At 34.2% G+C, this 24,128-nt stretch overlaps 1 protein-coding gene across 5 annotated transcripts in view; it reads left to right on the forward strand.

Annotated features, from left to right (window-relative positions):
* Window positions 1–24,128, forward strand: part of LOC138702989 (titin homolog) — a 914,774-nt gene that overhangs the window by 664,551 nt on the left and 226,095 nt on the right. For all 5 annotated transcript variants that reach the window (XM_069830459.1, XM_069830463.1, XM_069830460.1 and 2 more), the window contains one exon: window positions 15,774–15,942. In XM_069830459.1, coding sequence (XP_069686560.1) covers window positions 15,774–15,942 — 169 coding nt within the window. The remainder of the gene's footprint in view (window positions 1–15,773; window positions 15,943–24,128) is intronic.

The following is a 24,128-nucleotide window of genomic DNA, read 5'->3' on the forward strand; positions in this document are numbered from 1 at the left end:
AATTTGGTCAAGGGAATAGCAGGATTTGTTTGTATTGAATTTGCATTTCAAGCCATAGAGAAAGTGACCTCGATTGTTAACTTTGACTGTGAACGCCACATTGTACATTGCTTGGGTGTGCTGAATCAAAACCTCACAATGAATTGCATTTATTCTGAGTTGTTACCTAGGCTACCATCAGAAATGAAATCCTTTCGACTTCTCCAACGTCGTAAAGTTTCTCATTATGTTTCCCGCTAGATTTTTGCGTATTAACTTCAGGAGATGATTTTAATTATGAAAAAAAGATGAAAGGATGACTCATGAAATAGCAGTACTCAAAGAAACCTGCCCCATCATTGTATTTTTACACGACAAATTTTACTTCGACATCCATAGATGGTCATTTACCATATACCAAGATATACAGGGACATCATTTTATTTTTACTTCAAGTTTTATTGTACCTGAGTTTTTTAATGTACTTCACTCCCACCCCTTCTACTAATGAAGTTCAACCGTCCTCCACACAGATCCAAGACCGCATATACAGTCATAGTAACCTTACGGTCATATTCAACAGTACGTTCCAAAAATATGTTCGCGTTTTCCAGTGACGAAAGAGCTTTCAATATTCAATCATTTTCGCATAGGTACTGTCGTCCATTTTCCTACGTCGCATCCCGGTTTTCCCCACCTGCTTTTATTCGCCAGCTAGTGGCTGGGCTGTCTTAGCTCTTTTCTGAAAACATTAATTTCTGTTAGGAATTGGACGTCTACGTAATATTATAGAATTGTTTAAAATAACTTAAATAAAAGGGCCTCGTTAAGTAATTAACTGTCATGTGATTTCCTTCCTTTCTACGACTCTACGACATAACCATTTGGACGAACAGTAGATAGTATATCTGAGTAATTTATCTTTTCGGATCGGGCAGAAGTGAAGATTGAATTTACAGTACGTAAGGTACTCTTTTATAGAGTAGGTACAGAATTATTTCAACACGAGTTACTAGTACGAAGGACGAAACTAGTAATTGGAATTAGGTACAATAGTCTATACTGCGATAATATGCACATTAGAACTGAAGCCTGTATCGAAATGAACGGCCATCCATTTTCAAAAATGAGTTTGAATATCCATAGCATGATTATTTTTAAATTTAAGTTCATTCTCTAAATTGTACGCTAATGTGCTGTAGACAGTATAGCATAAGGAATACGTCCACATGGACAGCTTAGTTCGTGAGTAAAAACACGCATTGTTAATACTGTACTGTATTTTGATTAAACAAAAACCTAATGAAAATTATCAAACTCAAAATCGCGATATTTCCTAGTTTACGTAAATGGATGAACTACTTTTCTTCCCTCCTATGTCTAGTAAAGTGATTTGTTTGTATATTACGCCAGTTTCATCGAACTCCAGTCGTGGAAGGGGGGCAGCAAACGGCGTTGATCTAAAGGTATAGCCAGGTTAATATTAAAAATGTTAGTAAAGATAAAATGATGCCCCTGTATAAATAATTTGCGTAAGATACCTGATCCAGCGATTCTCATACGCAAGCTGAGAAAAGTCACCTCGATGTCTCCGACATAGTAACAGTCGCCAGCCATCAGACTTGGCAATAAAAATGTCTGCTACATCCAGTGACGCTCGCGCTGCGGCGTTTGAGAATGTTTCCTGCCACATTAAAGTCAGGGCGAGACGGGGGGAAAAATATGGAGAAGACCCGCGACCTTCTGAATACAACTCCTTTAGCTTCAGCTGGCACAACTTCTACCAAACCTTTAACCTTCTGTTTGTTTTATTTTCTAGTTCATTTCAGAGGATTTCACGTTAAGAAAAAAGCATTGAGCATATGGGGCTATTCCATCAAATGACCAGTTGCCATAGAAACGCCTTCCTACCACATAGCTTGTACAGGGACATCATTTTATTTTTACTTCAATTTTTATTGTACCTGAGTTTTTGAATGTACTTCACTTCCATCTCTTTTACTAATGAAGTTCAACCGTCTTCCACACAGATCCAAGACTGCATATACACTCATAGTACCCTTACGGTCATAGTAAACAGTACGTTCCAAAAATATGTTCGCGTTTTCCAGTGACGAAAGAGCTTTCAATATTGCATCATTTCCGCACAGGTACTGTCGTCCATTTGCATAGCCTACATCATATCCCGGTTTCCCCTTTTATTCGCCGGCTTGTGGCTGGGCTGTCTTAGCTCCTTTCTCAGAACATTAATTTCTGTTAGGAATTGGACGTCTACGTAATATTATACAACTGTTTAAAATAACTTAAATAAAAGGGCCTTGTTAAGTAATTAACTATCACTTGAATTATTTCAACATGAGTTACTAGTACGAAGAACGAAACTAGTAATTGGGATTAGGTACAATAGTCTATAGTACGATAATATGCACACTAGAACTGAAGCCTGTATGGAAATGAACGGCCACCATTTAAAAAAAATGTGTTTAAATATCCATATTATGATTATTTTTCAATTTAACTTCATTTTCTATATTGTACGCTAATGTGCTGTAGACAGTATAATATACACTGCATAATGAATACGTCCACATGGACAGCTCAGTTCGTGAGTAAAAACATTTATTGTTAATACTGTACTGTATTTTGATTAAACAAAAACCTAATGAAAATTATCAAACTCAAAAGCGCAATATTTCCTAGTTTACGTAAATGGATGAACTACTTTTCTTCCCTCCTATATCTAGTATAGTGATTTGTTTGTATATTACGCCAGTATCATCGAACTCCAGTCGTCATCGAACGGGGTAGCAAACGGCGTTGATCCAGAGGTAGAGGCAAGTTAATATTAAAAATGTTAGCAAAAATAAAATGATGTCCCTGTACAATTTATTAAACAAGGCCCATAAAAGTAATGCTTTTTTCTTAACGTGGAATCCTCATTAGCATATTCTGTGTTTATCCTGTCTAATCCTGAGCGTAAGCGATGACTGGTCGTAGTAACCTCAAAGAAGTCCCACTATTCAGGTAGCGCGCTTGAGTCATCGCTGTGAGGACTGGCGCGAGGTCAATTGTCGTATTCTTTTTTCAGTTCGTTAGTTATCTTGCGTGTTAGTTCTCTAGCTTGTTAGGTAATTCATTAATTACATTATTAATTCGTTAGATATACAGGGCTTTCATTTCGAAACTTCCCAGGCTAAATAACTAATTATTTAAATTGAATTCAATTTAAGGGGTTAGGTACAGCTTACAGCAGAAAAATTTTGAATTATCCAACATTTTTTTCCTCCATTACTGTATCTTGTACAATAATGAAAATTAGTATGTGTAAAACACTGTCCTTGTGTTATATGAAAAAAAAAATAGTTTTACGATTTAAACAAATTAGGCTATTTACATTTTTTTCCAAAATTCAGTTCATTGTGCAGTGATGAAGCGTTTCCCACATAACTCAAAAACTATCCAACATTCTTTGATGAAATTTTTTGTGTGTATTTATCCATGTCATATCTATAATATGATGCAAGGTCACTTCTCTACCTTTGATAGATTGTCTCATAAAAAATAAATTCATTAAAAATGGTCAAATGTCAGTATTTTCTTCTAACACAAAATAAAACAAATATTGTTTATTAAGGAATGCAGTTGAAAGAGTATGATGTTGTAAACATGACTTCCAGCAATAAAATAAAAGAGAGAGAACATGAAAAAGTTAACAAGTTTATGAGTTATGAGGGAAACGCTTCATTACTGCACAGTGGACTACTACCATTATGAGTTTTGAACAAAATATATATAAATAATTTTTTTTAAATCGTAAAAATATTTTTTTTTCATGTAGCAGAAGGACAGTGTTTTATACATACTAACTTTCATTATTGTACAAGATACAGTAATGGAGGAAAAAAATGTTGAATATTTCCAAAAATGTTATTGCTGTAAGCTGTACATAACTCCTTAAACAAAAAACACGTCAACTTAGATATTGAAGGGGAAGTCTGAAACCAGACTTAATTGCATTTTAGATTTCCCTTAGTATCGTCTCCTCTTCTGCTAACAACGCCATATCATCAGCAAATCTTACACACTTTATTCTTCTTCCTCCTACGATCACCCCTCCCATGTTTTGAAAACAGTTCTTCACTAAATCCTCCAAGTAGATATTGAATAGGTGATAAAGGATATCCTTGTCGTACTCCTCTCCCTATTTCACTTCCTTTTGACATTTCTTCTCCTATCCTGATTTTGACTCATTTCATATAAAGGTTATTTATTGAACATTAGATTAGATTTAGGTTACAAAAATATCAGTGCTTGATATATTACAAAGAAATGAATATGTTTTTAAGTTTCCATCTAACAGGGTAAGAGTCTTCCAGGACTTTTGACGGGTTGCAGTGGCGTTATCCTGTTGGAAATAGAGAGAGAGATGAGATGAGATAAGTGCATTTATTGATGCATAATAAATTGTACAAACCCATGTACAGAAGATCCTTCGCACGAGCCCGTTCGGCCATTCGTGGTGTAACTATGCACAGTTTGAATCTTCAAAACGAAAATAATACCTACTAATAATAAAATAGTAAAACAACAGTTATTATTATTACTACCGTTATCATTAATTATCACAATTACCGTATTTGCTCGCGTAATTTGCGCCCCCGCGTATTTTGCGCACCCTACTTTTTAAGGGATTATTTTGAACTTTATTTTTGCTCCGTGTATTTTGCGCACACATTTTACGTACATATTTTTTTCAGTGTAGTAGGGATTACGTACATATTTTTTTCATTGTGGTAGGGATTTTCCTTCCCTACAGTCCATCGTAGGTCATTCACCAGCAACTGAAGTACCTGCTTCAGAAAGAAACCCCAAAGCCCCGCTACTTTAACAATGCTTGTCCTTGGTAGAGACAAGTTACCGGTATAGAAAATTAGCCCTACCGTAAATACTTACCTATACATATACTAATTGAGATAAACTCAGAACAGGACCTCTTATTTGAAAAATCCGCATATTTTACGCACCCCAATTTTTCAGTGGCCAAAGTTAATTAAAAAGTGCGCAATTACGCGAGCAAATACGGTACAACTAATGTAACTTCAAACCAAATTTCACAAGAATATAAAAATAAAATAAATGTAAGATATGAAAAGAGAGAGAGAGAAAAACACAGTGAAACATATACAGTATATATATATATATATATATAAACAATTCAATTACTTATTGAAACTGCACGAAATAATCCAACTAATAAATATAAAGGTAATACATAAAAAAACATACACACGCAATAAAATACAAATAGAAAAAAAAGACACAATAAATACAAAAAGAAGATTATCCCCTAATTACTTCATTCGCTCAGTGTTGATACTACTCATTACAACACTAAATTAATATAGACATACTGGTATTCGTCTTCAGTCATCATTTCAAAAAATGGCTGCAGTTTGTTTTACAATACTCTTTGTTCTTACTTAAATTCTAATTTCCTTCTTTTTCTTTGTGTTTTTTTTTAATTCCTTCTCTCCATCCACATTTCTCTCCTTTTGTTAAAATTATGTTATGATATTGATTAAGGCAGCAGCGTAGGAGAATGGGGATTGAAACGAAATCCTCCATATTGATGTGAAAGCGACTCGTGCCCTTCTAGCACGCAGCTGCTCAATTGGGAAGCCGTGGACCACCGCGACGACGTGTAAATTATCGCTCGATTCCAGTCCTTCGCACCTACGCAACGAGACGGCACCTTGCTTCTCAGTGTAGTGACATTTCTCTTTTCATTAATTGCCATTCAGACCAGCTCCACACAGCGGCGGCGTTTGTACGCAGAACCAGTAGAACCAGCCAGGCAGTGTGACGTCACTGTAATCCTGTTTTCTGTGAAATTTGTAAAGGTCTAACCGCGATAACGGAAGAAGTTTCCTTTTATCATTATGCTAAGTATAGAGCAAATATAATATTCTAAGAGAAACATAGAAATGCAAAAGAGATAACCTATTTATGGCGTAATTCCTACTGAGATTGTGGTTTGTTACATGCTGTATGTATGCCCACATATTTGTGTATATATAGCCTACATCATGTGCCGAAACAAGAATAAGTAATAAGTAGACAGTGGATGCGGGATGACTTATCGTTGAATGTAGGTGCACATTTACTATATGTTACATTTTTTTTTCATTCAGGCCATTGGCTGAACAGGTTTTAAACGTAAACAGACGACGTCAAATGCTACTGTTATATTATATTATATTATATTATATTATATTATATTATATTATATTATATTATATTATATTATTACTATTCAACGCGTACTAAATACTTGAGCAGGATAACACAACTGCACACATTGCGTTATGAACGGACCGGGGTTCCTTCGTTCTGTACGCTGCTGTACTCGCCAGGTACACAAAAGACGGACGGCGTGGCACGTTCCTTATACTCTGATACGAAACAACTTCACTTTTCCTTAAGTCATCCCGCATAAACTGTCTAGTAATAAGTAAATAAAAATAAAGCAGACTAAAAAATTAAAAATGAAAGGAAAGCTACGAGTATAAATACAAAATGCTTCTACATGAGATTTTACAATGATTTTGGCATATGAGAGAAATCTGAAACATACCTAAATGAATCGTGACTTTGCAGGATCTTCACATGTCCATTTTAGTAAATTTTTCAGCCGAAACAAAAAAAACTGGTTTTCTTCAAAAGCGTTTGGTATTTTGGAGTGACTATTTTTTTTATTAAAGCATAATAATAAGTTATAGCCTAGTGTTTGACATACATGAACTTTAATTTTTTCCTTAGTATTCTCTGGAAAAAAGAATTGAATTGCCTGGACATATGGGGTTTCTGCAATTCATGACTAGTAACAATCTGGGTAACTCAGTCGGTAGAGCGCTGGTGCGCTCAGCCAAAGGTCCCGGGTTCGATACCCGACCCTGAAACAATTTTTCCCTTGAAATTATTCAAGATGAGATTAACTTTATGATTATTTGAAGGGTGACAAAAGGATAAAAATGTTGTGTCACGAGTATCCTTGTCCTAATGATTATACAGAGTGATCCGTTTGGGTATGGTAAAATATAAGCAACGTAAAACATTTAATACTGAACTTTGTTGAAACTTTGTGCATACAACACTGAAAGATGGGAGATTTCTCAGAGCTCAACATGACCCCCCATTGCGTACCCTGCACAATTCATAGGCCTAACGGTGATGCAATTCAGCCCATGTCCGTTGTAACATAAGAGGGGTGATTTGTTGAAAAGCTTGAGTAATTTTTACTCTCAGATCATCAATGTTCCTGACTTTCTGTGACTAGACAATGTCTTTAACAAAACCCCACACGAAGAAGTCCAGAGGGGTTAGATCTGTGGAGTTTGGGGACCAGCCCAAGAGATAGCTCTTTCTCGTACTGGGTTTCGCCTGCGACCGCCTGCTTGTTTTTTTTAACACAGAACCTGTTTCTACAAATGTTGGATATCACAACATTATGGAATCGTATTTAGGTACATTACGCACACCTTACTCACGTCTTTTAACACTCTCAAATTTAGCATACCAAAGAACACATTATACCCGCTGTTGATTTGTAGTAGCCATTTTAATCATCTACGATTTTCATTTGTCCTTTCAGAATATGCATTGTTGATTGTCATATATGGAAACTCCCATCTTTTAATCATAATATAACCAGCAAGAAATTTTTCCTACTACCATAATAGCTTTGTAATAATAAATTAAAATTATCCATACCCAAACGGATCAGACTGTAATTTGAAAATGAGCTTGAGACCATGTTTTGGTCGGCTTGGTTAATATCAGATTCAGAATCTGCCACTTGTGGGGGCAATGCAGAGTTTTATCTGTCTGAAAATCTGACATTATCCAGTAGTTGCATAGGTGTGTCCGCTACTACAGACAGGTGTTGGTGATTTCATTCAGGTTTGTGAACATCTCCAACTACTGTCGTTCGCTTCCTTGTCATCGACATGTCACTGTTCGTTCGTACTGGGTTGTTGATCTTTCTCCACCACGCCTTTCTTGCTGGCTGTGAACACAATGGTTCAAGTGCAGCGTTTGGCCGCTCACAACCGCAGAAGCAATCGAGGACTGACTTCGCTTCGTGTAATGCGATATCGACGTTTTTCTGCCTTTGCAGCGGCTACAAACGCGTGATATATCTAAACTGTACAAACTTGTTTTTCCTTTTTAGCAACTTACAGTTTTTGCGTGTGCTAGAATGGTTGGCACTGAAATTTATGACCTTTTCATCAAGATCGTATTTTAAAATATGACTTGGACTTCATGCACGTATATAATGTTCCATACTAATGAAACAATTGAACGTCTGCTACAGTTCTACAGGGTGTTTTAAAGTAAGCTACAGCCTATAGATTTCAATATCTGTGTAATCTCAGAGTTGAAGATTATCAGCTGAAGACGTATGGTTGACGATAGGTTCGTTCCAACAAGCGGTTCATGGATCAGTTCATGTACGGTTCCTGTACCATCTTATGCGCATGCGCTATTGAGCATCTGCTATGGGATTGAAACTGACTGGACGCTGTTGGAACGCTTTCGCGGATCTTTATGTACTAAATCCAGAGATGCTATAACTGTGATTATCTTTGCTAAGAACGGGATGCTTATTATTATTATTATCGTTTCGCAGCTTATTCTAATTGCAGAAAATAGAATTTTGATCATTTTCTATAAAAAGATGACAAAAAAAATATGGAAGGTAAGAATTCCGCTAATTCAATGTCGTGTACTGGGGGACTCTCATCTAAAAATAGTTCTTTTTTTAATTATTAATGTATGTACGTTATTTATTATACCTTTAATCAAAGCTGCATGTTGAAATTGTAATTAACTATTTCAATACCCAAATAATTTCCATTCCCTTTCTTTTTGGCGAAAATTTAAATTAAATCTCTAGTTTTATTATTCGTCTGCACTGTCACTTTTCATCTTAACCTCAATGATGTGAACAGTCGATCATGTCTTTCTTCAGTATCCAGGAGACGTTGGTGAGCTTATGCGCATGCGCGTCTCGCGTACTCTTCCGTATATGCCTCAATCCGCCAAAAGCTTGTTGGAACGCCCGACTGCAGTACATGTTTCCGGTTCAGGACTGGTTCGGATTGTGTTGGAACGCTTTTTCTGTACTGCGCATGCTCGTAAAGGTTACGGACGGTTCCTGACTGTTGTTGGAACGAACCTAATACGAATCTGTAAAGTACAGGTTTCTGCTTTCTTTTACCACTGCACTATGAGGTGAATGATAAACATCAAACTCCGGTCCTATTCTTAGCCACACTAACCACATAGGGGAAACGATGAGCGGATTTAGTTTTGTATTTTTAATTTAATTTTGATATTTTTTATTTGTATTTATTTTGCTAATAATTGTAACATAAAATATAATACAAACAGATACAACTTTAGCTCACCCCTGAAAGAGAAGAACTCGTGCTCAGGGGCGGATTCCTGAATTTAAATTAAGAAGTGTATAATACAATTTGTCTTATGTCTTGTACACAGTAAGAATATATAAATCTAAATTTACAATTTTTTGTTATTTATGACATCCATACGTAACTTTAATTTAATATTAGAACAGTTAGAATTGAAAAGATTAAGATATTTAAATATACCTTTGTTATATATTCTTAGGCCTAAATTACTACTATGATTAAATAATGTAGCAGTATTGTATTTTGGTTCAAACAATCTTAAAGAATTCATATCGTTTGTTTTATAACTATGAGAACACAATTCAAAATTATTTATATTTTTATGTATGAATTTTATTAATATAAAATAATAAATGTCTTATTTTAATAACATTAAAGTATAAAAATAATTTTTAAATGGAAAATCAATAGGTTTATGAAGACATATTTTAATTATTTTCTACTGTAATAAATTAATAATATTATTTACTGCGTTGAGGTAGCCAGTGGATTTTGAAAGAAGTTCATATTTAATATGAAATTTGAAATCTATGAATAACTGATGTACTGTACCCTTATACTCCCATTTTTCTCCAGTAATAATAATAATAATAATAATAATAATAATAATAATAATAATAAAAGATAATTACAGAAATATAGTTCAATTTGTTTCCCTATCCTTTGGTAGCTAACATCTTCAAAACATTAATACACTATTATACTTCTTTAAAATTATTTTTAAAATTGTCCTTTTTTGCGTTTTGTCGCAGAAATAGTCAATTTTAACAAAAATTCTTAACAAATTTACTGCCATAATTCAATCACATTTATGATAAAACTTGCGCATACTTTTTGGTTGTCTAATTTTTTGTATTTATTGCTAATAACAAAAAAAATCCGTTCTAGGCTATCTGTAATGTGCAATAGGTAGGCCTACATGTGGCTCTCTGTACCGAGAACACATGTGCAATCGATTTTATTTATTTATTTATTTATTTATTTATTTATTTATTTATTTATTTACTTATTTACTTATTTATTTATTTATTTATTTATTTATTTATTTATTTATTTATTTATTTATTTATTTATTTATTTATTTATTTATTTATTTATTAATCTGACAGGATTAAGGCCATAAGGCCTTCTCTTCCATCCTACCAGATTGCAGCACTTTAAATTCTATCGCAAAACGGATATCACTTTCAAAATTTAGGGCATAAATTTTACTTTTATTCATTAAAGACATCAGCTCAAAGAATTTGAGTGACCACAAGGGTCCTGAATACAATAAAAATGTACAATATAATGTGATGTGATACATTAGAACAAAATATTTTCGTCAGATTCAAATTTAATTGTTTTCCAGTGCAATCGAGGTACTAATTCGTAGAAATTGTTAAATTGCAGCGTTTATAGACTCAAATTAGTACATTTAGAAGGACTAAACTTGGAGATCACAATTATTAGGTAATTTAACTTATGTAGACTCTTGTAATGGTTCTGTCAGTTATTTTCATTAATGTCTGGATGACTTGTGTTTCTCATTGGGAGACAAATGAATTAAAATCGTTCAGCGCTGTATTTCTGTTTGCTATTGGCGTATTCTCTCTTGCATTCAATATTTACATAATCATTTGGTCGTTAGATCCTCAATGACGCACGCCTCATTTACCTCCATTACTGTTTACTCAATTAATCAAGCATACACTCATTTCTAACAATTATATCTGCTTTTGCTTTCAAGTCGCTCGACATTAAACCTGTTGATCAAGTGTTAGGAAACTTTATATGCTACCAAATGGTTATTGGAGGCATAAGAGCTTTGTATAATTATTCGAGCAATAAAATCCATATCGGTAGCGCATAATGAGTCGGCAGCACAGCTGGGACTAGGCATCGAATCCATTACCTGGCACTAAAACTTCATTATCGAGGTTCTAGAAAATAATCATGCTTCAATGACGCAATTTCTTGAAAAAGAAGAAACGCTGGCAAACTGGTTATAGTCTATATTAGGTCTATGCAAATTATTTTAATTTATATATGCCATACTAAATTCTCTGAATTGTGTCATTTCGTTTAATTTGTCTAAGTAGAACTTTATTTGTAGCAGCTCATATTTGTGTTTCAGATTTAGCTCACAATTACGTCGAAACAGTTGTAAAATTTCATGTACAAGGATTTTCTGTCTCATTTATGGTTTTCCTTTTCATTTTAGTTCTTTCATTGTGTGCTATATTTTGATTTATTTATACATTCCTCATGCCATTTTTAAATGTAACGTCAAAACCTACACTAATAGAAAAATGAAAGAATTTCGTGAAACAGAAGTTCAGATTTGATTGCCATGGACATGCTTACGTCATCCAACAAAATGACAGTAATATATAACTTACTTTGAAGAGTTTATTATAATCCAGGGAGGGGGAGTTGCAATAAGTTTTTTTAAGAAATAATTAGTACAAATTTGGCATTATTCGCATACAGATAGATAAATAACAATAACAACATTTATGCATTTATGGAATATGCTCATGTACTTATATATAGTCATCATCATCATCATCATCATCATCATTATCATCATCATCATCATCAACTCCAAAGAATGAGACACTTTTGGGCCGTTCCGTCTCCAAACATTGTACTAGTTCATTGATAATTGTATATGGCTCAGAAACACTTTTTTTTAATTGCCCTATTAAGGGAAGACTCCACTGAAAATCATGCAAATTTTTCCAAATTTTTTTATCTTTTTCACTTATTCAGAATTTATATTTTCATAACCCAAATGGATTCAGCTCAATTCTGATTACAAATACTCGTATGTTTACACTTTTTAAATTAAGGCTGGAAGGGGGCGTGGAATTTAAAGAGCTGTCAAAATTGTTTTTCATCGAAGAATTCTTTTTTAAAATTTCTGATTACAAATCTAGTAACTTTTTGTTGGCTCCCTGAAGTTACTAGATGGATGTAGCGGAGGAGAATATTAATTTACATAAATATTCATTTTATTTTCAAATCTATTTTTCTGTGTTCATTTTTGTTCATTCAACACCAACTTTCTTATGCCAAATATTAATCAATCTGGATGAAATTTTTACTGCAAGTATTTATGATGTAGCTGCATGTTTCTATGCATTTATTTTGTGAGAAGTGCTGCTAGTTTATTTTATTAATATTTTTCTTATTAATAAAATAAACTAGCAGCATTAAGAAAAATATTAATAAAATAAACTAGCAGCATTTCTCACAAAATAAATGCATAGAAACATGCAGCTACCTCATAAATACTTGCAGTAAAAATTTCATCCAGATTGATTAATATTTGGCATAAGAAAGTTGGTGTTGAATCAACAAAAATGAACACAGAAAAATAGATTTAAAAATAAAATGAATATTTATGTAAATTAATTTTCTCCTCCGCTACATTCATCTAATAACTTCAGGGAGCCAACAAAAAGTTACTAGATTTGTAATCAGATATTTTAAAAAAGAATTCTTCGATGAAAAACAATTTTGACAGCTCTTTAAATTCCACGCCCCCTTCCAGCCTTAATTTAAAAAGTGTAAACATACGACTATTTGTAATCAGAATTGAGCTGAATCCATTTGGGGTATGAAAATATAAATTCTGAATAAGTGAAATAACTAAAAAAAATTTGGAAAAATGTTCATGATTTTCAGTGGAGTCTTCCCTTAATAGTACATTTTTAATGTATTATTATTATTATTATTATTATTATTATTATTATTATTATTATTATTATTATTATTAATTTATGCTTGCAGTGTTGAAACTTCTGAAAAGTTGGCCTAGTTTTTGTTTCTTTCTTGTCGATTCGTCGGCTTACAAACAAAACACATTAATGATAAGAAGAATTATTATATTACCATTTCAGTCAACAACTTATCAGATTCTTACAAAAACAAGTTTTGTTACAACGATCACATTATAATTATTGGTAGTATCTACGAATATTTTCGATTTTACAAGAAATCATCATCAGGTGGAAGAAATATATTATACAAGTTGAACACAAGTGAAACACAAAATATAAAATGCATACATAATGAATACAACAGTATAGAAAACACTATCATATGTCAAAACATTAAAACAATTTATAAAAATTCAATGATGACATGTATTCAAGAAGCGATGCATATCCATGTATATCCTTTGGATTGTTAATAATTACTAGAATATAAACGTAATATTTAATATGTGTATGTCAAGAGTTAAAATTTAATGATGCCATATTTTATGGTAGTTGAAGTTCTATGGAATATTTTGTCACTCCAGCCGAAGAGGTGATTAACACATGATGTTGAAGATGGAACAGAGTTAGATGCTGAAGTCACAAGCCATGTAACATGTCGATGAGTTGACTTCAGTATCTAACTCCGCACCATCTTCAACATCATGTCTTAATTACCTCGAGTGACAAAATAGTCCATAGGACTTCAGATCTCAACTACCATAAAATGTGGCATCATTAAATTTTAACTCTTAACATACACATATTTTACATTACATTCTAGTAATTATTAACAATCCAAAGGATATATATGCATATGCATCACTTCTTGAATACGTGTCATCATTGAATTTTTACAAGTTGTTTTAATGTTTTGACATATGATAGTGTTTCCTATACTGTTTTATTCATTATGTATGCATTTTTTATTTTGCGTTTCACTTGTGTTCAACTTGTCTAATATATTGCTTCCACCTGATGATGATTTCTTGTAAATTCGAAAATATTCATGGATACTACCAAGAATTATAATGTGATCGTTGTAACAAAACTTGTTTTTATACCAATCTGATACGTTGTTGACTGAAATTGTAATATAATAATTCTTCTTATCATATATTATTCAACTTATCTGAACTTTAACCTCAACATGACTTAAAAAAACACATTAAGTAAAAAAAAAAATTACCTCTTGAGAAAAAGACGTTTTGAAAGCTCTTAACAAAACTAAATCCTAAAAATATTATCTTTATTAAGTAGTTTATCTTTATGTGTATTCAATTTTCTAATTCTAAGTTTCTGCACATATATTATGTACACTAGCCGTAACCGTGCGCTCCGCTCCACCTGTTAGAAATAAATATAAAGTAATTACATAATTAAAATAGGACGTTTGATCCAGGGAACATTCGTGTTTGATAGAAGGTTAAATCGTTTAATGTGTTACTTAATTTAAATTGTATTTAAATAATTAAAATGCGATCATTTTGGTCCGGAGAGGACTCAGAAGTTACTGTAATAACATTATAGCATTATGTCCATCTAGAGAAACTACACTTTCCAATGGTGAAATAATAATTAATTATACAAATCGGTTAAATAGCATTCGATATTACTTCAGATAAACACAGAAACATTCTCTGTAGGCTATATTTCATAGCTTTCGATTGTTGCTGTCCAAGGCCCCTTATAGACGAAGTTATTTTTTCTTAATTCATTGCACCGTCTTAGATGGCGTTATTTCAATTTTAAAACTCATTTATCTCATTAAATATCAGTCCTATCAAAATTTTGCAAAGAATAAAACTTGTCGGAAATAAGTTTTAAAGAAACTTTTGTTATGTAACATATGTCACAAAAATCAGTAATAAACGAGACATTTCGATTTATTTAATTCAGGCCCCCGTATAACCCCCCTTTTAAATAACGTATTTTGAATGTCATATAGCCTAAAATCCAAGTTACAACGAACTTAATTTATATCCCACTTTTCATATAAATCGGTTCAGCCATTATCGCGTGAAAAGGTAACAAACATACAGACAGACAGACACACATAGGTACAAACAAAAATGTCAAAAAGGCGATTTTCGGTTTCAGGGTGGTTAATTATATATATATATTAGGACCAATTATTTTTGGAAAATCGAAAATTACCAGAAAAATTTCGGCTACAGATTTATTATTAGTATAGATTATAAACGCCCTTTTCTCAGAAGTAAGATTTTTGACTTAATGTGTTTTGCTTGTAAACCGACGAATATTATGTATTTAATACTTTTCCTACTTTTCCTTATTTCCTTTTTCTTCTTTCTTTGTAATATTATGTCTTCCCTTTATTTCCAGCGTTTTTTCTTCTAATCTATCTTTCTATCCCTCTATTCTTTATGTCTTTTCTCTTGTTTACTTCATTTTATATTTCATGCCTTTATTTTCAAATTTCTTCATTTTATACCTTCCTATCCCTTTTTATCCCTTCTTTTCCCTTTCTTTTCTGTCTTTATTACTTCCCCCTGCCCACCAGTATTGTATTAACGTACAATGTTTGTTTCAGCCCGACTATTACCGGGACGCGCCGCACTTCCGCCGCGTGGGCGACGGCCCGCAGTACCGCCTGGAGATCCCCCGCGCCAAGCTCGACTACACGGGCGCCTATTCCGTCATCGCGCGCAACTGCCATGGCGAGGCCAAGGCCGTGATTTCCTTGCAGATCTACGCCAAGGGTGAGTGCCCAAACACCACACTAGCACTAGCACCAACTGCACAGATTTTCCTTGCACATTTCGCTTTAGGAACTCTAAGTCCCTATTTACACTTGCTATTTGTCGCGCAACATCAAGCGCTTTCTGTCGACTATATGTGTAGCATCACCGTTTACACTTGGAAGATTTTTCGTCCACAAGTCGACGCAAGTTGTCGAGCAACGTCCTATATCAAGCGCTTTCTGTCGGCTAAATGTAGTATCACCATTCACTCTTGGCAGATTTCTCGCCTGCTACATGGATGAATATATTATATACAGGGTGTTTAAAAAATACGGGGCATATTTCAGGTATGTATTTCCCACATGTAGACAATCAAAATAGTTCATTACAACATGTGTCCGGAAATCCTTTATTTCCGAGTTATGGCCTTCACAACATTGAAATTCACCGGAACGTTTTTCTTTCCTCAGGTCGTTGCCGTCAAAGGAGACATTAAGAGGGCACTCTGACAGTTCATTCCGAGGCGAAGGTTACATTCAGTGTTGTACTTGGTACTTGGATCGAAGGTTTCCTGATCGATGGATAGGTAGAGGTGGCCCAATTGCTTGGCCTCCACGCTCACCTGATCTGAACCCTCTCGATTTCTACTTGTGGGGCCATTTAAAATCATTGGTTTATTCGTCTCCGGTGCCTGATTTGGAATCCCTTCGGAATCGAATTGGGGAATGTTCTGAGGACATACGCAATACTCCTGGAGTTTGGGATCGTGTTCGCAGGTCAATGAGACATCGATGTGAGGTCTATGTTCAAGCACGAGGTGGACATTTTGAACATCTTCCGTAATGACAACGACCTGCAGAAAGAAAAACGTTCCGGTGAATTTCAATGTTGTGAAGGCCATAACTCGGAAATGAGGCATTGCCAAACACATGTTGTAATGAACTATTTTGATTGTCTACATGTGGGAAATACATACCTGAAATTATGCCCCGTATTTTTGAAACACCCTGTATATTATATATTTATCCATGCCTGCTACTCGAGGCTAGTTGTTGAGCTCGAGCAACGTGTGAGTGATGTGGTGAGACTTTTAAATGAACAGAATGGATTTGAACAATAAAAAAGTAGCTGTTTTAGCTTCTGCAGCTTCAAGTGTTCTGTTAGCTTGCACTAATGAGAAGCAAATAAAAAAAAAAAACAAAGTGAGACTGGGAAAGAAAATGGATGTCGAGAAGGCAGGAGAAAGGTTTATTCCATGTTCTCAGTAAAGATTTCAAACTGGAACAAAATTCTCCAATAGACATTTATTGTATTAAAATGAATTGAAACTTTAATTTTTTCTCGCATATTGACTCCTGATGTTCTTTATTTTTGTTTTGATGTCGGAGGGAATAGTATTGGGACGAACTGACTCCAAATTTTTACAAATAAACTTCAGTGCATTTTCCCTCCGAATCCTATTGTGATAGTCCTTATTTCTGATGTCATAAAAGTATGGAAGTTCCTCGTAAAGCTTGATTGATTTCATTACTTGGTTTTTGTTCCACTCTGACATGATGCTACAAAGCTCGCGGAAAGAGAGAAACAGCTGATTAAAAGTTGTCTGCTGCTGCTTTTCCGAAACATGTTCGGGTCCTGTTGCGTGAATTCGGCTGACCCACCTACGGAAATGTCGCACAGAAATAGAAACAGCTTCTACCCAGCAGATGTCGAAAGGGAAGGAAAGAAATCCGTACTGCGCATGCGCCCCCGCTATAAGTCGAACGACATTAAGCAAATGTAAATAGGGACTAATAGCTGCAATCTGTTTGCAATATAATAGGATGCTATAGTTTCCCCTTGGATTTCTGCTCCTATTTTATGGATAATTGTGAATTATAACCCACCAATGTCAATACGTCAACCGTGTTTCTCCCTTTAAATTGTTTGAAAGGATTTTTATTATTTGGATTTGGAATGAAATGGAATTTAACTGAGGGGGGCACGGATGGCCTAGCACTGCGACCTATTAGAATATATTGCGCTAATCCTTGATATGGAATGAGTTGCATACCACAGATCCCCTACGCTCACCGCCCTAACCATATGACTTCCTTAACGACCGGTCCCTACAGCCGACAGAATCCATATACCATTCCTGCTTCGGCAAATTCCCCCAAGGCCCCCCTGTCGGTCCGAGGCGAAACTCCTCTCCCGAGTAGGTCCGCCTCGGGTGTCATTGCAGAAGCCATTCATCATCGCTGAACTACATTTCACGGAGGCCGGTCGAGAGAGTCAGCAGCTTCGGAAGGCCGCCATTAGGGTGATCTGAAAAACCTGAAACGGAATGATGAGGAAAGGATGATGAGGGAGGGAAGGAAGTGGCGAAAATGAGTGGGGGTTACAATCGCCTGATAAAGTTACGTGATATTCATCCATAGGAGTGAGGGAAAAAACCCGAAAAAAACCTCACCCAGCAACTTGTCCTGGCCGAGAAGCGAACCCAGGACCGCTGGGTTCGGAGTTAGACTCTCCAACCCGTCAGCCACAACGGTGGACAATTCAGGATTTACTGGAGAGTTTATTTGTTGTTACGGTAAATATTATAGTTATTACTGCATCAATGAGTCCGCTGAGTTAGCTCTATGGTAGCGTGACTGTCTCTAGTCTAGCTGGTGCGGGTTCGATTCCCAGCGATGTCAGAGATTTTCGTATAAAAATTTCTACTTTGGGACTAGGAGAGTTGGTGGTGCACAATTTCTAACCACTGGACGTATATAGTGATTTAGTCAGGAATTTACACATGACTTATAACCAAGTTATTCACTGTATAAGTGAGTTAAACGTCTGCATAAGAGTTTTTATTAGTAAGGCCGTAAAAATTTAAGTGTCACGAAACCCCAAAAACATATTTTCGCTAATGGAATGTGGAGGATTATATACAAGCATATATAGGCCTACACTCTTTATAATGACGTAGCACTACCAGCTTAATAGTTCCGTATCAGAATACTATAAAGAGCTGGACACCTTTTAAGACTGGAAGAAGTACTCGAAGGGCATTTTGAATGAAAAGACGTTTTGGCAGTCCATGTAATATATAGGAAGAGATGATCTGGACTGATTCTGCCAACCTGATCTCTATTAGAACTGAAAGGCAGCTGCAGGAAATAAACAAGAGTGGAGGAGGAGAATCGGAGAGGTCATCGCTTTATGCAATGCAATTTACAGTTGTGAAAACATGTGAATTGCAGTGTATAAAGCTTAACCCCTGACAAAGTCACGCATACAGGCCCGTTTTACTCGCGAGTCAAACAAGTTGCCGAAATGTCTTGGCGATATGAACTCCTCTGCCAATTTATAACCAAACATTACCATCATGATAAAACTTAATTCCTAAGTGATATCCACGCCCACCACTGTGGAATAACGATTAGCACGTCTGACCGCGGAACGAGCGGGCCTGGGTTCAAATACTGATTGGGACAAATTACCTGGTTGGGGTTTTTCCGAGGTTTTCCCTAAATCAATCGAAGCAGAATTGGTGACTTTGGCGTTGGACCTCGGGTTCAATTCGCCATCATAATTAAACTTCCTTTCTTTCCCATATTTCGGGCTTGCTCCGATGTAGAGTCGGCTGCGGGACGCTACCGGAGTAGTATGAGCTAGTGTGCCCCGCTAAGTATCGATAGTACAACTGGGCCTGATCGATTACCACACTATACTTTGATCAAGGAGTACAGCTACAGCAATATTATTTTAATTATTCTGTGCTCTTTGTTTTGTTCTTCTGTGGTTACTAGGCAACCATCATCATAAAATGACAATCGATACGAACAGCTGTTAAAGGGGCGGCCACCGCCATCATTGCCACCGGTAATCTCGATCGTTATCGCCAGCAGTTACTGTAAGTTTCGTCGTTATTGTTCTCCAGTGCACGTTGGAGGGCATCAGGTTCCAGTCGTAATTTGTAGCTACATTAAGGACACTAAGGCCTGAAATAAGAAACATCTTACAAATTTTAATCCATCTACCTGAAAATTTTACGAGAGACTAGTAATTACATTAATATATTAATTACTATATTATACCTTTCTACCATAATTATTACCCACGTTATTTAGATCTTAGTATTTTTAACAGTAGGGAATTAAAAATGCTCCAACAGTCACAAATTTGGTTTTGAACATTCAAATTATTATAGGAGTCACCTTACTAATATATATATATATATATATTAGTAAGGTGACTCCTATAATATATATATATATATATATATATATATATATATTACTATTTGTGTTCGTTTTATGGAGAATGTTTTAGACAAACACAAAAGTTTGCTCATTTTATATGTAAATTATTTTTAATTCTTTCATATTTGAATATTAAAAAATATATAGGCTTAAATCTCACTGTATTTTTTTATTTGTATATGTTATCTGGTAGGATGGAAGAGAAAGTCTTGTGGTCTTAATCGTGTCAGATTAAGTAAATAAATAAATAAATAAATAATATACAAATCTGAAGATATCAAAAAAATATTTCTTAAATTTTTTCTTATTAGTTATTCCTGATACATAGTAAAAATATAAACATATAAATCTCACTGTTTGTATTTTTTGCATTTCTACGTGCTATCTAGTAGGATGGAAGAGAAGGCCTTATGGCCTTAATCCTGTCAGATTAAATAAGTAAATAAATAAATAAGTCTCAAGGTATCAAAAAGTATATATTAAAAGTTTTCTGATAACTTTCCTGACATATAGCAAAAAAAAATTTCGTTTGAATCAAAATTTGTGGACACTGGAGCATTTTTATACTGCAAAATGTTGAAACAAAATGACAACTGTGGGTATGCTAGTGGGGTGCGATTATTTACATCTCAGCTTACTGCCACTAAAATACGGCCGCCGAGGTATATGGAAACAGCGAAAATTCTAAAAAGTTATGGTTTACTTACTTACTTACTTACTCACTTACTTGCTGGCTTTTAAGGAACCCGAAGGTTCATTGTCGCCCTCACATAAGCCCCATCGGTCCCTATCCTGAGCAAGATTAATCCAGTCTCTACCATCATATCCTACCTCCCTCAAATCCATTTTAATATTATCTTCCCATCTACGTCTCGGCCTCCCCAAAGGTCTTTTGCCCTCCGGCCTCCCAACTAACACTCTATATGCATTTCTGGATTCGCCCATACGTGCTACATGTCCTGCCCATCTCAAACGTCTGGATTTTATGGTCCTAATTATGTCAGGTGAAGTATACAATGCGTGCAGCTCTGTGTTATGTAACTGTAACTTCATCCCTTTTAGCCCCAAATATTTTCCCAAGAATCTTATTCTCAAACACCCTTAATCTCTGTTCCTCTCTCAAAGTGAGAGTCCAAGTTTCACAACCAAAGTTATGGTTTCCTAGTAAAATAAAGTTCAAAGATTTTTTACATATCTTTTTAAAAGCATTTCTTTATGAAGTTTGGTCAAATTTCAGGACCAAACCGTCTAAGGTATGTTGTGAGTCCAGAAAGGTTAAAACAGGGATGGGGAACTCGTTGTGTAAACAGAGCATTGAGAATGAGTATCTAAATACAACAGCAACTAAGGCTATGCTCTCTGAGAGAGGCTCTTCCCCATCGCTGGGTTAAAGTAATCATATTTGAAAGCATTATTAAGTAAAAAAAATGTGAGTTCTGCCGTCGTCGGGAATCGAACTTCATACCATAAAGAATTTGGGTGGGATGTGTTTTGTACTGAAGAGACTTTTTGCACCCAGCACTGAGCCCTATCATTATAAAATTCACAACGTCGTGTTCCCATGCTACCTCCAACTGTTATTAAAGATTTGAGAAGTGTGAATGCTAAATTATTTCAGTTAATAACAAGCTCTCAAGTAGGAGCTAAAGTTATGTTCAAGGTAATTACACGGCTAGAAATAGACGTAGAAACGTCTGGATCTCTGCAACTGCCGCCACCTTGTAATCAGCGGACTGCGTGGTGTTCACGCTCGTTACGTGGACTGTAATATTGACACCTAACTAGGAATAATTTGTAGCGATCTTGCTCCATAATTCTCACCCCATCCATTTCTCCATGCCCTTGTCTTCCAATATCTGTAGCTGTATCATCATCTCAACTGCCATGTATTGGTTCTTGTATCGATATCTTTCTATCTTGAAAGCAATCGGAAGGCCGGCTGCTCCAAAGAATGGCGCCGTACAAACTTATAATACAGTACATTTAATAATACATTCTGATCCGTTTGGGTATGGATAATATTAGTTTATTATTATAAAGCTATGATGGGAGTTTCCATATATGACAATCAACAATACATAGTCTGAAAGGACAAATGAAAATCGTAGATAATTAAATGGCTACTACAAATCAACAGCGGGCACAATGTGTTCTTTGGTATGCTAGATTTGAGACTGTTAATAGAGTTCAGAGGTAATTTCGACGTGAGTATGGTGTGCGTAATGTACCTAAATACGATTTTTTTTATGTTCTAGTGATATTTTTGTTTTCATATTTTCCGATAATGGTATATCTATAATGTGATGAGTTGAGCTATATATAATCATAATTTTCCTTACTGTGTGTACTTAAAAATATTGTATTCATTGTATGTTTTGTACTGCACTATTTTATTACTACCATTATTATTATTATTATTATTATTATTATTATTATTATTATTATTATTATTATTACTATTATTATTATTATTGTTATCATTATTATTACTATTCTTATTTTTTATCATTATTATTATTATCATTATTATTATTATTATTATTATTATCAATAATTGTCTTGCTTTTTTATACTTTGTATGTCTCATTTATTTTGACCTGCTTGTTTTCTTTCTTTCTGTATGTTATATTTATTTCAAATGTTATTTTAAGTGATCGTTTCATTTAATTTAGGATATTCCCTGTTGTTGTTATTATTAAGAACCTGTAAATAATTCAAATTATTGTAGCAGATATGTGTTAATTTTAAGTAGCAAGACTGGGTTACCCACGTCAAATGAATTCTCATTATAATAATATAAACTCAGGCTATAACTCTAACCCTAATGTACTTTCGGGTAAAACAGGGTTCAAGAAAATGTATATTCAAATAATAAATAAATATTATTATTATTTATTATTGTTAGTATTAATTATTAGTATTATTATTAATTGTATTTTTAATTAATAAGTTTATTACTGTCATTACTGAATGTAATTAGTTAACACTGCCACCGGATATATACCCATTGCAGTGTGAATAAATACATACATATATATGTTATGTCTGATTTCTACTTACTTGTCGTTACATTTTATTATTATTATTATCTTATTTATTTTTGTGTGTAAAATTGTAGTGTACTTTGTAAATTTGTAGTGTTTTTTGTAACGCAGTTTTACTCCTGGTTGAGTGTCAAAGAAGGCCATATGGCCTTAACTCTGCCAGGTTAAATAAATCATTATTATTATTATTATTATTATTATTATTATTATTATTATTATTCCATAATGTTGTGGTATCGAACATTTGTAGAAAGAGGTTCTGTGTTTAAGGGGTTAGGTATAGCTTACAGCAGTAAAATTTTGAAAATATTCAAGATTTTTTTCCTCCATTACTGTATCTTTTACAATAATGAAAATTAGTGTGTGTAAAACAATGTCCTTCTGCTATATAAAAACATATTTTTACGATTTAAAAAATTATTTACATTGTTTTTTTTTTAATTCAGATCATTGTGCAGTGATGAAGCGTTTCCACATAACTCAAAAACTATCCAACATTCTGTGATGAAGTTTTTTGTGTGTATTTATGCATGTCACATCTACAATATGATGCAAGATCACATCTCTACCTTTGGTAGATTGTCTGGTAAAAAATAAATTAATTTAAAAATGGTCAAATGTCAGTATTTTCTTCTAACTCAAAATAAAAAAAAAATATATATATTATTTATTAAGGAATGTACGAGTATTGAAAGAGTATGATATTGTAAACATGAGTTTCAGCAATAAAATTAAAATAGTGAGAACTTGGAAAAGTTAACAAGTTTTTGAGTTATGAGGGAAACGCTTCATCACTGCACAGTGAACTGCCACCATTTTGAATTAAAAAAAAAAATATATATATATATAATTTTTTTAATCGTAAAAATATTTTTTTTTTCATATTGCAGAAGGACAGTGTTTTATACATACCAAATTTGTTTAT

Source organism: Periplaneta americana, chromosome 7 (genome assembly GCF_040183065.1).
Source record: "Periplaneta americana isolate PAMFEO1 chromosome 7, P.americana_PAMFEO1_priV1, whole genome shotgun sequence".
In the NCBI taxonomy this organism is placed as follows: domain Eukaryota; kingdom Metazoa; phylum Arthropoda; class Insecta; order Blattodea; family Blattidae; genus Periplaneta; species Periplaneta americana.